The 14,455-nt window shown below is 36.8% G+C and overlaps 1 protein-coding gene across 20 annotated transcripts in view; it reads right to left on the bottom strand.

Annotated features, from left to right (window-relative positions):
* The window catches only part of PHF21A (PHD finger protein 21A), a 194,016-nt gene that overhangs the window by 22,593 nt on the left and 156,968 nt on the right, over nt 1-14,455 (bottom strand). For all 20 annotated transcript variants that reach the window (XM_076001991.1, XM_076001992.1, XM_076001993.1 and 17 more), the window contains 2 exons: nt 11,572-11,865; nt 498-596 (listed from right to left, as the gene is read on the bottom strand). In XM_076001991.1, coding sequence (XP_075858106.1) covers nt 498-596; nt 11,572-11,865 — 393 coding nt within the window. The remainder of the gene's footprint in view (nt 1-497; nt 597-11,571; nt 11,866-14,455) is intronic.

Genomic DNA, 14,455 nt, shown 5'->3' with positions numbered 1-14,455 from the left:
ATTATGCTTCAATGAACTACTTTTGAGCTACTGATTCATTTGGGATTTGAGATTCTAATGCAGTATAATGGCAGTAACAAAATGTACATTTAACAACTGTAATCGATAATATAAATAGATATTAGCTGAGTGAACTGGCTATCTTATAAATGTTGGCCAAGACAAACAGAACATAATGATTAGAAATATAATCAGATAGCTGGAAAAATTATCATTAATCTTACATTTCAAATTTGTAACAAGTATATCAACAATATAATTTTAAAACTTTTCCTTTAAAATAATCAATATGCTGATGTGCCAGTACATGGACCCTCAGGACCACAATCTAATAAATATTCCCTAGGCCAACCTGGCTTGGCAATAACAGGGTAGAATAATGAGAAAGCACAAGAAAAGGAATGATTGAGTGACTCAGAGAGCAGGTGTCCCTCCTGGTGTGTGAAAATAAACCACACATCATAGACTGAGCCCTTCCTTTGGATAGATGGGCCTACCTGAGGGTTCTCTTCCCGTTTTGGTTTAGGTGCAGCAGGTGGGGTGATGGTACGGCTCTCTGTTTGTTTCTCATCTGTTTCTGTGTGAGATTTAACTGTCTAGGAGAGAAAAATTTAAATAAAAATTCAGAATTCATTTTTAATTAAAAGAATGAAAACAACCAGCAGTTTAACAGTAGCCAAGAAGAAAAGAACATACTCAAATTTTGAAAATATTAATAACAGAGTTAATATTATGGATTTCATTGAAGGAGGGAGGAAAATAAATTATAAAGCCCCAGTTGAAATGAAATTGTATAACTAAAGTAAATATGAATCTATAAATACACTAGTCTAAATAATATGAAAAGAAAAACCAGGCCGGGCGCTGTGGCTCACGCCTGTAATCCTAGCTCTTGGGAGGCCGAGGCGGGCGGATTGCTCAAGGTCAGGAGTTCAAAACCAGCCTGAGCAAGAGCGAGACCCCGTCTCTACTATAAATAGAAAGAAATTAATTGGCCAACTGATATATATATATAAAAAAAAAAAATTAGCCGGGCATGGTGGCGTATGCCTGTAATCCCAGCTACTCGGGAGGCTGAGGCAGAAGGATCACTCAAGCCCAGGAGTTTGAGGTTGCTGTGAGCTAGGCTGACGCCACGGCACTCACTCTAGCCTGGACAACAAAGTGAGACTCTGTCTCAAAAAAAAAAAAAAAAAAAAAAAAAGAAAAACCCATAGTTTAATTCCTATGTATAGAAATGAAGTACAGGCCGGGTGTGGTGGCTCACGCCTGTAATCCTAGCACTCTGGAAGGCCGAGGCGGGCGGATCACTCAAGGTCAGGAGTTCGAAACCAGCTTGAGCGAGACCCCGTCTCTACCAAAAATAGAAAGAAATTAATTGACCAACTAAAAATATATATGCCAAAAAAAAATTAGTTGGACATAGTGGCTCATGCCTGTAGTCCCAGCTACTTGGGAGGCTGAGGCAGAAGAATCACTTGAGCCCAGGAGTTTGAGGTTGCTGTGAGCTAGGCTGACACCACAGCACTCACTCTAGCCTGGGCAACAAAGTAAGACTCTGTCTCAAAAAAAAAAAAAAAAAAAAAAATGAAGTACATGTTGCTCTTTCTGATTTCAATGTATTTTAGGATGTGGGGGTAGTTTCCCATACGCAGGCCCATTGTTGTTATATATAGGTCAAGCTCTAGTCCACAGCATGTTCAAGATCAGAATGATGTCGAAAACATATTACATGTTTTTGAAAACATATTACATGTCTTTTATTTCAGGATAATTCTAATCATGATCTAAGAGAGATTGCCGAATAACCCTTTCTTGGAATATTTAAAACCTGCCTATATCAACCATTAGAGGAGAGATGAAATTGCCAAGAACTACCATCTTTCAATAGGCTGACATCCTTATTTTATTTTTTTACATTTCTTCTTTTTCCTTTATATCCAACTCTTCTTGCTTGCTGACATCCTAATTACTCCCAAACTCTTCTTCCAGAAGCATCCACTCAAGCAGAAGAAACACCTATTACATTACCATCTTCAAGCACAAACAGTGGCTAGCATATTGGTAGTAGACCAGACTTGCTTTACTACTCTTGCCATGACCTAATGGCTAATTCGTTTTATGAAGCCCTCTGGAAATACCGATATGATTTTAGAACAGTGAATATAAAACTGCAAACACAAACCTAATTTGCTTTTTCAAAATAAAAAAAAAAAGTGGATATAATGGTCTTTTTGTATGGCAGCAAGTAATAAAATCAGTGAGAGCAGAACTGATTATTGATAGGTAGGAGCTAAGTGAAAGACTTTAGCCCTACAAACAGGATATCAAAGTTCTCAAAAATTATGCTGTGAAATACTTTATTAGATCTGAAAAACTAATACAAGCACAAAGATCTTTCACTTTCTTTCCTGACTACTTCCATATTTTCCTTTGGCTTTTTTTTTTTCTTTTCCTGCTTCATGAAAATGTTTTTGGTTTTTTAATTGAAAAATAATAATTGTACATATTCATGGGGTACATAGTGATGTTTTTTTACATATAGATAGGGATAATTAGCACATACATCCTCTCAAACAGTTATCATTTCTTTGTGCTAATATCCTCCACCTTCTAGCTATATCAAATGATATATATGTATTTGTCTTTTTTAAAATTCAGGATATTATGGGGGTACAAACATTTTGGTTACATGAAATGCATTTGCTTCACTCAAGCCAGGGCTACAAGAGTATCCATCCCCCATACAGTCCGCTCCGTTTCCATTAGTTGTGGGTTTACCCCCCTACCCTTCCTTTGGCTTTTTATATTACCACACAAGGAAAGTGTAAGCTGCCTTATCAATACTGTGGCAACCAGAACTCAGGCAAATGCTGTCTGCCCTCACCCCCACTGACTAGTATCTTATCTTATTTTCCCCTTTATACTAAAAGCTACATGAGAGTGGGGTGTGTTTCATACAACCCTTTGTACCTAGTATAGTGCCTCATGCAGAGCAGGTATACAGTAAAGAGCTCATGATCTTCCAAGTGCCAAACATGATGAGGAAGAATCAATCAAGTAGTTCTTCTCTCTCTCATACACACACACAGTTTTTATCCAAAAAGGAGACATTTCCTTTATAAAACAAACCACCAATAGAAAAGTAGTTTACAGTGACATTTAAAAGGTCCTGGATGGCCAGAAAGCTTATTTTCATGGTTCTTTGAATGTAGAAGGACAGAAGTATGAAGGAGGACGGGGAAGGTCCACTAAAACGGTGTGCTACTTCAGTCCCAGGCTGTGTGAAGCTCCTTGGAGCCTCTTACTTCCACTTCTAAGGCTGAGTAAAGCACTTAGTGGCAATGCCCCTGGGGAAGGGTAAATCAATTCTTCTCCACTAAAGAATTACGGTTCAAATTTCTCTCTCTCATGTAAGGAGAGTACAATTATCTCAGTGTTAGATAAAGAATACCAAAAAGTATCCAAAAAATAAAAATAAAACAATCAAAATATAATAGGGTGTCTTTCTCTCATGGGTCCCTTGCTCTGAGGGAAGCAAGCTGCATGTTGCCAGCAACTCTATGGACAGGCTCAGGTGGTGAGGAACTGAGCCTCCAGCCCACAGCCAGTTGAGAAGTGAGGCCTGACAACAACCACGTGCCCAGGCCTGGAAGTGGAGTATCTAGCTCTAGTTGAGCCTTGAGATGACAGTAACCATGGCCAACAAGTCTAATTGCAAACTTGTGAGAGACCTTTAACCAGAACCACCCAGCTAAGCTGCAGGCAGACCAGAAGGCAGTGTGATGATGTATTTAAGGTGATACGAGAAAAAAAACAAAACCATCAACCAAGAATTCTGTATCCCACAAAACTATTCCTCAAAAACGGAAATAAAGACATTCCCAAATAAACAAAAGTGTAAGATATTCACTGCTAGTATACCTGCCCTAAAGAGAGTTCTTCAGGCTGAAATGAAAAGACACTAGACAGGAACTTGAAGTTGTATGAAGAAATAAGAACTACAGTAAATATGTACCTTTACTATACATATTTAACTACATGGGTGAATATAAAATCCAGCACTGTTGTATTTTTTATTTTTAACTTCTCTTTTTTGTTTCCTATATGGCTTAAAAGATAAATACACAAAACAATAATTATAAATCTGTATCAGAGGGTACACAATGCATAAATATATAATTTGTGACAATAACAACATAATGGGGGGCAGAGCTGTATACGAACAGGTTTTTATATATTATTGAATATAAGCTGTGATTAATTCAAAACTAGATTGTTAAAAATTTATGAATGCTAACTGTAATTCCCATGGTAACAACTAAGAAAATAATTATATACAGAAAAAGAAATGATGAAAGCATGAAAATGGTACAATAAAAAAAAAACACAAAAGAAGGTAATATTGGAAAAAATGAAGAGCAAAAAAGATATAAAGTTTGTATAACATATGTAGAAAACAAATAGCAAAATGGCATAAATCCTTCCTTATTAGTAATCACTTTAAATGTAACCAGATTAAACTCAACAATTAAAAGACAGAAAGTAGCAGAATGGACAAAATACATAAGCCAAATATAAGCTGTCTGTAAGAGACTCATTTTAGAGCAAAAGTCATAAAAGGTTGAAAGTGAAAGGATGAAAAAAGATATTTCATACAAATAACGACTGAAGAGTGCACGGATGGCTACACTACTTCAGACAAAAGTGACTTAAAGTCAACATGTGTTATAAGAAATAAAGAAGGTCATTACATACTGACCAAAGGGTCAATTCAAAAAGAAGATATAATAGTTACAAACATATACACACCAAACAACAGATCCTCAAAATATACGAAGCAAATATTGACAGAATTGAGGAGAGAAATAAACAATTTTACAACAATAGTTGGAAATTTCAATACCCCACTTTAAACAATGGACAAACCTTGTAGACAGAAGATTAATACAGATGTAGAGGACTTGAACATTACAAACCAACTAGACCTATCAGCCATATAAAGAACACTTCATTCAACAATAGCAGCATACATATTTCTTATCAAGTATACATGAAACATTCTCTTGGTTAGACCATATATGTTAGGCCACAAAACAAATCATAAAAAATTTACAAAGACTGGAATCATCAAGTATCTTCTCTGACCACAATGGAAATAAGTTATAAATCAATAAGAGAAGGAATATTGGAAAATTCACAAGTATGTGGAAATTAAATAATACATCTTAACCAATCAATGGGTCAAAGAAGAAATCACTAGAGAAATGAGAAAATGCTTTGAGAGAAATGAAAATAACAACACAACATACCAAAGCTTAAGTAATGCCATGAAAGTAGTGCTCCCAGGGAAATTTATAGTTAAGAGTCTATATTAAAAAGGAAGATCTCGAATCAATAACCTAACTTTATACCTTACGAAACAGAAAAAGAACTAAATCCAAAGTCAGCAGAAGGAAGAAAATAATAAAGAAAAGGGTAGTTGGGGAAATGATATAGAGAAGAACAACGAAATCAACAAAACTAAAAGTTGATTCTTTGAAAAGATCAATAAAATTGACAAACCTTTGGTTTAGACTAAGAAAAAGAAAGAGAGGATACAAATAAAAAAAGTCAACAATGAAAGCGGGACATTACTGCCAATCTTACAGAAATAAAAAGGATTATAAGAAAATACTCTGGGCCAGGAGCAGTAGCTCACGCCTGCAATCCTAGCACTCTGGGAGGCTGAAGCAGGCGGATCGCTCAAGGTCAGGAGTTCGAGACCAGCCTGAGCAAGAGCGAGACCCTGTCTTTACTAAAAATAGAAGGAAATTATTTAGACAGCTAAAAATATATAGAAAAAATGAGCCGGGCATGGTGGCACGTGCCTGTAGTCCAAGCTACTCGGGAAGCTGAGGCAAGAGAATTGTTTGAGCCCAGGATTTTGAGGTTGCTGTGAGCTAGGCTGATGCCACTACACTCTAGCTCAGGTAACAAAGCCTGTCTCAAAAAAAAAAAAAAGAAAAAAGAAAATACTCTGAACAACTATATGCCAACAAATTAGATAACATAGGCGAAATGGACAAATTCCTAGAAACACACACATTACCAAAAGTGACTCAAGAAGAAACAGAAAATCTCAACAGATCTATAACTGAAGAGATTGAAACAGTAATAAAAATCCTCTCCAAAACGAGAAAGTTTAGGACCAGATGACTTTATTAGTGAATTCTACCAAACATTTAAAGAATTAGCACCAATTCTTCTCAAACTCTTCCAAAAATTAGAATCTTAAGTTATTCTATGAGGCCAGCATTACTCTGAGACCAAAGCCTTAGACAGCACAAAAATAGAAAATCAAAGAATATCCCTTATGAACATAGATTCAAAAATGCTCAACAAAATACCAGCAAACCAGATCCAATAGCATAGTAAAAGAATGATACACCCTAGCAAAGCTGGATTTATCCCACGAATGGAGGCATGGTTCAACGTAAGAAAAACAATGTGATGTATCACAGTACTAGAATCAAGGGGAAAAACCCCACATGATCATCTCAGTTGGTGTAGATAAAGCATTTGTCAAAATCCAACTCCCACCACACATACACAAAAGGTAACTATGCAAGGAGATGGATATATTAATTAGCTTGACTGTACTATATATGTATGTATGTATGTACATATTCATTTATTTTTTTAGAGACAGGGTCTTGCTCTGTCACATAGGAATCAGTACAGTGGTGTGATCACAGCTTACTATTGCCTTGAACTCCTGGGCTCAAGTGATCCTCTTGCCTCAGCCTCCCAAGTAGCTAGAACTACAGGCATGTGCCACCACGCTTGGCTAAATTTTTCTTATTTTTTGTAGAGATGGAGTCTTGCCATATTGCCCAGGTTGGTTTCAAATTTCTTGCCTCAAGTGATCCTCCTGCTTAGGCCTCCAAAAGTGCTGGGATTACAGGTGTGAGCCACTCTACCTGGCCATTTCACTGTATATATGTATATCAAACCATTATGTTGTACACCATAAATACGTACAATTTGTACTTTTAAAAACTGCAACACTCATTCATGATAAAAGCACTCAGAAAACTGAAAATAGAAGGGAACCTCCTCACCTTTATAAAGAATATTCATGAAAAACTATATCTAACATACTCAATGATGTAACAGATAGTATTCCCCAAGATCAGCCACAAGACAAGGGTGTTCACTTTCACCATTGCTATTCAACATTGTAGTGGAAGTTCTAGCTGGAGCAATTATGCAAGAAAAAGAAATAAAAGGCACCCAAATTGGAAAGGAACATGTAATACTATTGCTATATGCAGATGACATGAAACCTTATACATAGAAAACCTTATAGAATGTGTAAAATAATTACTAGAGCTAATAAATTTAGCAAGGGTACAAGATCAAGACAAAAATCAGTTGTGTGTGAGCATTCATCAAAGGTCAGTATCAAGAAAGTGAAAAGACAACCTATGGAATAGTTGCAAATCATTGCATATATGCAAATCACATATCCGATAAGGGTCCAGTATCCAGATTATATAAAGAAGACTTACAACTCAAACATTGGCAAAGGATTTAGACCTTTCTGCAAAGATATATTAATACAAATGGACACGTGCATGAAAAGATGCTCAACATCATTAGTCATTAGAAAAATGCAAATCAAAGTCATAATGCCACACTACTTCACACCCACTAGGATGGCTATAAACAAAACAAAAGAAAGGAAAATAATTAAGTGTTGGCAAGGATGTGAAGAAAATGGAATGCTTACACATTGCTGTTGGGAATAAAAAGTAATTCAACCACTGGGGAAAAGAGTTTGGCAGTTCTTCAAATAGTGGAGCATAATTACCATATGACCCAGCAATTCCACTCCCAAAAGAATTGAAAGCAGGTACTCATACAAATGTTTGTGCACAAATGTTCATAGCAGTATTATTCACAATAGCCAAAAAGTGGAAACAAAATATGTTTTCCCATGTCTATCATCAGATGAACGAATAAACGAATTGTGGTATAAACATACAATGGAATATGATCCAGCCATTAAAAAGGAAGCACTGATATATGCTATAATATGGATGAATTTCAAAAACATTATGCTAAGTGACAGAAGCCAGGTATAAAAGGTCACATATCATATGAAATATCCAGAACAGGTATGTCTATAGAGACAGAAAGTCAGGGGCAGTAACTGCTTAATGGATACTGGGTTTTATTTTGGGATAATGAAAATGTTTTGGAACAAGATAGAGGTGATGATAAGCACATGTACTAAATGCCACTGAATTGTTCACTTTAAATGGTTAATTTTATGTGATGCGAATTATACCTCAATTTTTAAAAAAGCCACTAGGTTAGAAAACAAAAAAATATTCTTTAAGTATGGTCTCTATCAGAGATTAAAAACCATTATCCAGACTTGAAGTTGCCCTGCAGATGTTACTTTTTGCCTACATGGTATTTAAACAGTTACCAGTATTTTAACAACTAGGCAACTTTTTAAAACATCTGGATTTCAGGCTTTTCTTGAAAAAGTCTCCATATGATAAAAACTGGTTATTGCCAAGAAGCAGCTGCTTACTTGAGATGGTGCATATTACTTTGCAGTTTCACAGTCTCTTCCATTTTCTATTGTCAATTATTATCATGCTTGTCTTTACTATTTTAAAGAGGAATTAAAAATAAAAGTGGGATCTCTCTTGCACTCATTTTCCCATTGTAAGTGGAAAATAAAAAGTCCATTTGTTTATTCCTAACCTGCTTACTCATTTACATTTGCTGCTAGGAACCCACGGCTATTTGAATTTGCAACTCCTGTTCTTTTTGCTATTATAAAAGAACCCAAAAACTCTGCACAAATCAAGAGCTAAGTTAATCAATTATACCTTGAATTTCAAATTCACCTTCTGAGACTTGGCTACACAAAAATCAAAGTTAGGCAAATGCAAATAAACCAATATCGAAATAATTTTGTTAACTGAAGTTAAATAAATTTGGATCAAAGGCAAAGCAAAATACATTGTTTGGTCACTTGGATCTATTTTCCCTGCTATACTAAAAGTATTAAAATGGGGGAGGGAGCTAACAGCTCAGGTTCACTGAGCAGGAAAACTGGAAGTTGAGGATAAATACATTGGATAATATCCTTATTTTACAAGTACTCCCTTTTTTAGGGAATACTGTGCAGGTTTCTATGAAAAATACATATGGAGTGGGGGGGCTGGATGGCAATTTGCTGTATTTCCTTCCCTGGAGGCAGAGCCTCATTGCCTGCTCCAAATGCACTAGAAACTGAGCTCCATGAGGGAATAGGTAGGCTTTGGTTCATCCACCCTTGCATACAGACACTACATGCAGCATAGCAGTTGGTATTAATACTTTACCAACACATTTTTATTAAATGTATGATGTTATCACCTAACGGAAATAGCAGAAAGCAGAAAGAAACCCATCTAGCCTGGTTGGCTAGAGAAAGCTCAACACAGGTTTAAGAACTCTGTGAACAGGTGTGAACAGGTACTCCACAGCTATCTATGTTACATTGCTTTACTCTTAATTCATCTATGCAATCTCTTAATGGCTATAAACATGACACTGAAAATGAAATGTAAAATAGAAAAGAAGGATAGTAGAAAGATCTGAAGTAAGAGAATTCTGACAATGAAATCTTAAAAGAGTCCCTGCTGACTGTGCTTGGTAACCCATAAGACTATTATGCCAGGTGGCCTGCTAAACTAAAATAGCACTGACTGAATTTCCCTATTGAATAAAAAGAAGAGAGACCATGGAATTTACTGCTACAAAAGAATTTTTTTTTAATTCTTAAGAATTCATAGTATCTTCTTGTGATATAATTAAAATAAAAAGTTCTATCAACATAAAGGCCAAGAAAAGATGCTCAATACAAAATAATATACAGTTTAATTTTGTTTTTTACCTTAAAAATGTGTTAGCATATGCACAGAAAATATCTGTAGGAACATAATCTAAACTGATAATGGTATTGTTGGGGGTAAAATTATGATAAAATTATAAGTTTACTCTCTCTTTAGATTATGGGGGAGAGTACTTCCTATAATCTATATTTTTATAATGTTTGAATTTGTTTTTAAAATAAACATGTATTACCTTGGTAATCAGAAAAAAAGAAATGTCAAAATAAAATGAAACTGAAATAATTTTTGTCTCCTAAAAATACTTTTATCAAAAGAGGTCAAAAATAATACTTAGTAATCTCAAATTGAGTTGTGAAAGCATATTCTATGGAGCACTAAGGGTCCTCAGAGTTTCTCTGAGAGCCAGCACAAGACATGTCCCCACCCAAACTCCTAAGCTTGAGCACGTGACTTTCAGTATTTTAATACTGAAGTTCTGCTGCCATAAGTTTGAAAATTTCTGATATAAAATAATTTAAATAATGTAAATAATTTATTTCTGAATGTTCCTCAAAGTACTTCCTGGGGTTTGAGCAGGCTCCCTAGGAATAGAGACATATTCTCTCCTGTGTTATCTGGGCACAAGATTTTGGTACCTTTGAATGCAAGGTCTGCTGCATTCATGAGATACTAGTTTAAGTCTTTGTGCTCTATGCATAAGGTTTCTCTCTTCAAGAAGGCCAAGGCAGCAAGAAGCCTTTTCATTCCCCACCATCTGTAGAGCCTCTCTGAATCATGGTCTGCCATCCAAAAGAAGATTCAGGATCACCAGAGGCTATTTTCAGATGAATGAGAAGTCAAGCCTGAGCAATTAGAAACAGCTCGATGACTTCTTAAAGCAACTTTCTTGAAAGAGGATGCTTTTCTTTGCAAAATTCTTTATATATTTATTTTTAATCAGCTTTCTCAGGTTGAATCTTGGCAAAATTGTTCTTATCACTGGTCTTTTTTTAAAATGGACAGTGACTGCCTATACATCCTTTTTGTTGTTTTTACAAGTCTTTCTGCCATAGAATCTTTAAGTGTTTTTCAAGGTTATCTGTATTTTTCTAGCCTTAAGAGAAAATCTGACTTCAGAAACTATAAATGAAAGGTTTCAGTATTTAAGCTAAAATATCTGCATCCTCTAAAGTTAAAAGAATGTTTTTTGAAAATTTTAATTGTTTTTTTGGCTTCTCATTATCTGTAATAGTCAAGGAAAATCTTTGAAATGAAATTCCTCCCCAGTTTTGTTTATTCTTCCTGGCTTTCACAGCCTTATCTTCACTTGGATTCTTACTGGGCCAAAGCTAATATGGCATTTTCTGTTTACTGCCTAATTTGTGCTTCCTGACTGAGGGCAGCAGAGCCTATCTGTGAATTTCTGCATAAGAACCAGCAGGGGGCGCTCACTCACACAGGAATCTGAACTCATCTATAAGGTGATGGTCGGAAAAATGACCTAACCCAACTTTCTTCAGTAAGAATGGCCCTTTTGCATGTGGATGAACTATCACATGATAAATAACAGCTTATTGACAATGGCGCTGAGATGAAGAGCCCTTGAGAAGATGTATTTAGGGACAGCCCAGCAGCCACATGCCACAATGGCAAGGCTACTGCCCAGAGCAGGTACACACTCTGCCTGTACCTGTTTTTCAAGGCTTGGCTTGCTAAGCTGTACAGTTTGAGGTCCAGCGAGTCTGGTCCCTGGAGTAGCTATCACAATGCTGGTGAGCTGGGCCATGGGGAACGTTTTGGCTATGGTTGCAGTCTGCCCATTGACGACACGGACGGGGTGGATGGAATTCTGGGATGTGGGAAGGGTTGTGGGGGTGAACTTGGTCAGCATGACGGGCCTCTGGATAAGCTGAGGAGCTGCAAGCATGGGAGGAGGTGCTGGGGCAATAGGAATGTTATTCTGGGCCACAGGCTTGGGTCGAACCTATAGGGGAAAGAGAGAATAATTATTGTATTACTTAAAGAAACTGCTCAAGTCCTGTAAGTCTAAAACATTGCCAAATCTTCCAAACTATATGTGTGAAATGGTATTTAATACAAACATTTATTAATGTTCATTTTGGTATTATTAATTCTATAGATATCAGGACATAAAATCTTATTTAAAAAAACTCATCAGCTCTGAAGAGGGTCCAAGTCCCACCTGAGAATGCAACACTTTTGATTCTAAACCCTCAGCTCCCTCTCATATACCATGCCACCTCTTCAGGCTGAGGTCAAAGGCCTAATACAGAGCCTGGTACCACCCAGAACTTGTGCGCAGTATGGTAACTTATTTAACACTCTATATTTCTTTATATCCATAGCTTCAGTTTGTCCCCATTTCGGGCCCTCTAACTCCTATTCTTGGCCACTCCTTCTCTCAGTCTCCTTTGTGGGCTTATTCTTCCTTTGCCCAATCCTAAACATGAGTATGCCTCAGGACTTTGTCCTGGAACTCCTTTTATTCCTAATGTCCTCACTCTTCCTTGAGCTTTCACCCATCCATGGCTTCAATTACTATCTGTGTACTGAAGATTTTCACACTTTTATCCCAGGACCACAGAGATATTTCCTGAACTTCAGAATCATATGCTTGTTAGACATCTCTACTTGGATATCTCATAATAAGTTCAAAATCAACATGTCTGAAACTCATCAATTTCTTCCTCCAACCCTTTCTTCCTCCTATAAATGGTCTTTTCTTGATAAAATTCAGAATCATTCTTGACGCTTCCTATTCCACCTCTATTTCCTAAATATTTCTTAAATCTGCCTACTTCTTTCTATCCTCAATGACACTACTAAAACAGTGACAAAAAATTGTGATTAAAAGCATGAAGTCAGCTTTGCCTGGGTCTAAACCCTGGTTCTACCACTTATTAGCTGTGTAACCTCAGGCAATATATCTGATCTCTCTACACCAGTATTTTTCAAACTGTTTAAACTATGATCCTGTGGGCAAAATCCTTTCCTCTTATGCATGAGAGTATGACCTTCAGTTAACTGTCCAGATCTCTTCTCCTAGAACCCTGATAAGGGTAAGAATGTCAACTATGTTACTAGGTAACATTGCTTATGATAAAAATAACCCCTTATTACTAAACTGAATCTGGATGGGGAGAATGATAAATACTTCACAGGACACCATGCTTTTTGGGCTTCCCTAAGTGGGGTGACTCTTCTAACTTGGGCATGACCCTTGTGGGGACCTTGAAAGCCATTCCTATGGAATTGTTACAAGGATATATTGGTTTCTATGGCATAAGGCTTCTATGTCAGGGCAGCTCTCCCACCAGCCGTGGTAAAGATCTCATTTTCTTGCACCTGAGTTATCACTACATAGATGTAGGGACTGCTGTATGGGCTGCTATAGGGATTCCCATTGAAGAAAAATGTCTGATGCTATCTTGCTGACAAACCATGGTTGCTGTCCTTTATCTTCCAAGTAGACTGGTGCCAACTATGGCCTATGAAAGTTCTGTGTGTCTGAATGTTTAGCTCAACTTAAAACAATGGCCCTAGTGGGTGCTACTGACCCATAGTGGGAAATACATTTTACACTGTAATCAGTACGCTCACAGATACCTATTTATATCTCTATAAAACAAAAACTTCATGAAATAGAGTATATAATACACACTATGTACTTTATTATGTCCTATTCTGTTCTATTCCTTTTATTTAAAAACTCTTGTTACAAGCCACTAAATTGATTTTACTGCCTACAAATGGGTCATGAACCACAGTTTGACAAACATGGGCTTAGACTCTTTATCCTAAAAAGAGTAATACATACTTTCACAGGGTTGTTAAGATTAAAATAGATAACCCATGTAAAGTTCCTAGCACGGTACCTAATTTGTAGCAAGATTCTCAGAACATTATTATTATTATTGACATCTTAATTGTCCCCCTGCCCACAGTCTTGATCATATCCAATCTATTCTCTGCACAGTGGCAAGAGGGAATTTTCTAACACACATCTGACCATATCAAGTACTTGTTTAAAAATGCTCTAATGCAGGGGTCCCCAACCATTTTCATGGAAGACAGTTTTTCCACAGACCAGGGAGTCAGAGTGGGAGGTTTCTGGATGCTTCAAGCACATTACATACATTGTGCACTTTTTTCCTATTATTATTACATCGTAATATATAATGAAATAATAATACAACTCACTATAGGTTGGGGACCCCAGATCTAATGGATCTCCACAGCTCCCTGGATCCCCACTGCCCCCAAGATAAGGCCCAGATTCCTATATAGCCTACAGGGTTCCACAGGCTCTGGCTGCAATGGGCTTCTCCAGCCTCACCCCTAACTCTAGTCTACACCTGCCATATGACAGTCTGCTCACCTACAGCAAATCTCCTTTGGTTCCTTAAACTTAAAAGCACTCTCCACCCCAGACCTGTACATATGCTCTGCCCTCTGCCTAGGACATTTTTATTCTTCCTCCAAAACTTTGTCAGGCCAACTCTGCCAGGATTTTAGGTCAGATTGAATGTCTAATATTCAAGGAAACCTGAAGA

Source organism: Microcebus murinus, chromosome 4 (assembly GCF_040939455.1).
Source record: "Microcebus murinus isolate Inina chromosome 4, M.murinus_Inina_mat1.0, whole genome shotgun sequence".
NCBI classification, from domain to species: Eukaryota; Metazoa; Chordata; class Mammalia; order Primates; family Cheirogaleidae; genus Microcebus; species Microcebus murinus.
The sequence above is the reverse complement of the archived record's forward strand: the minus strand, read 5'-3'. Positions and strand labels throughout refer to the sequence as shown.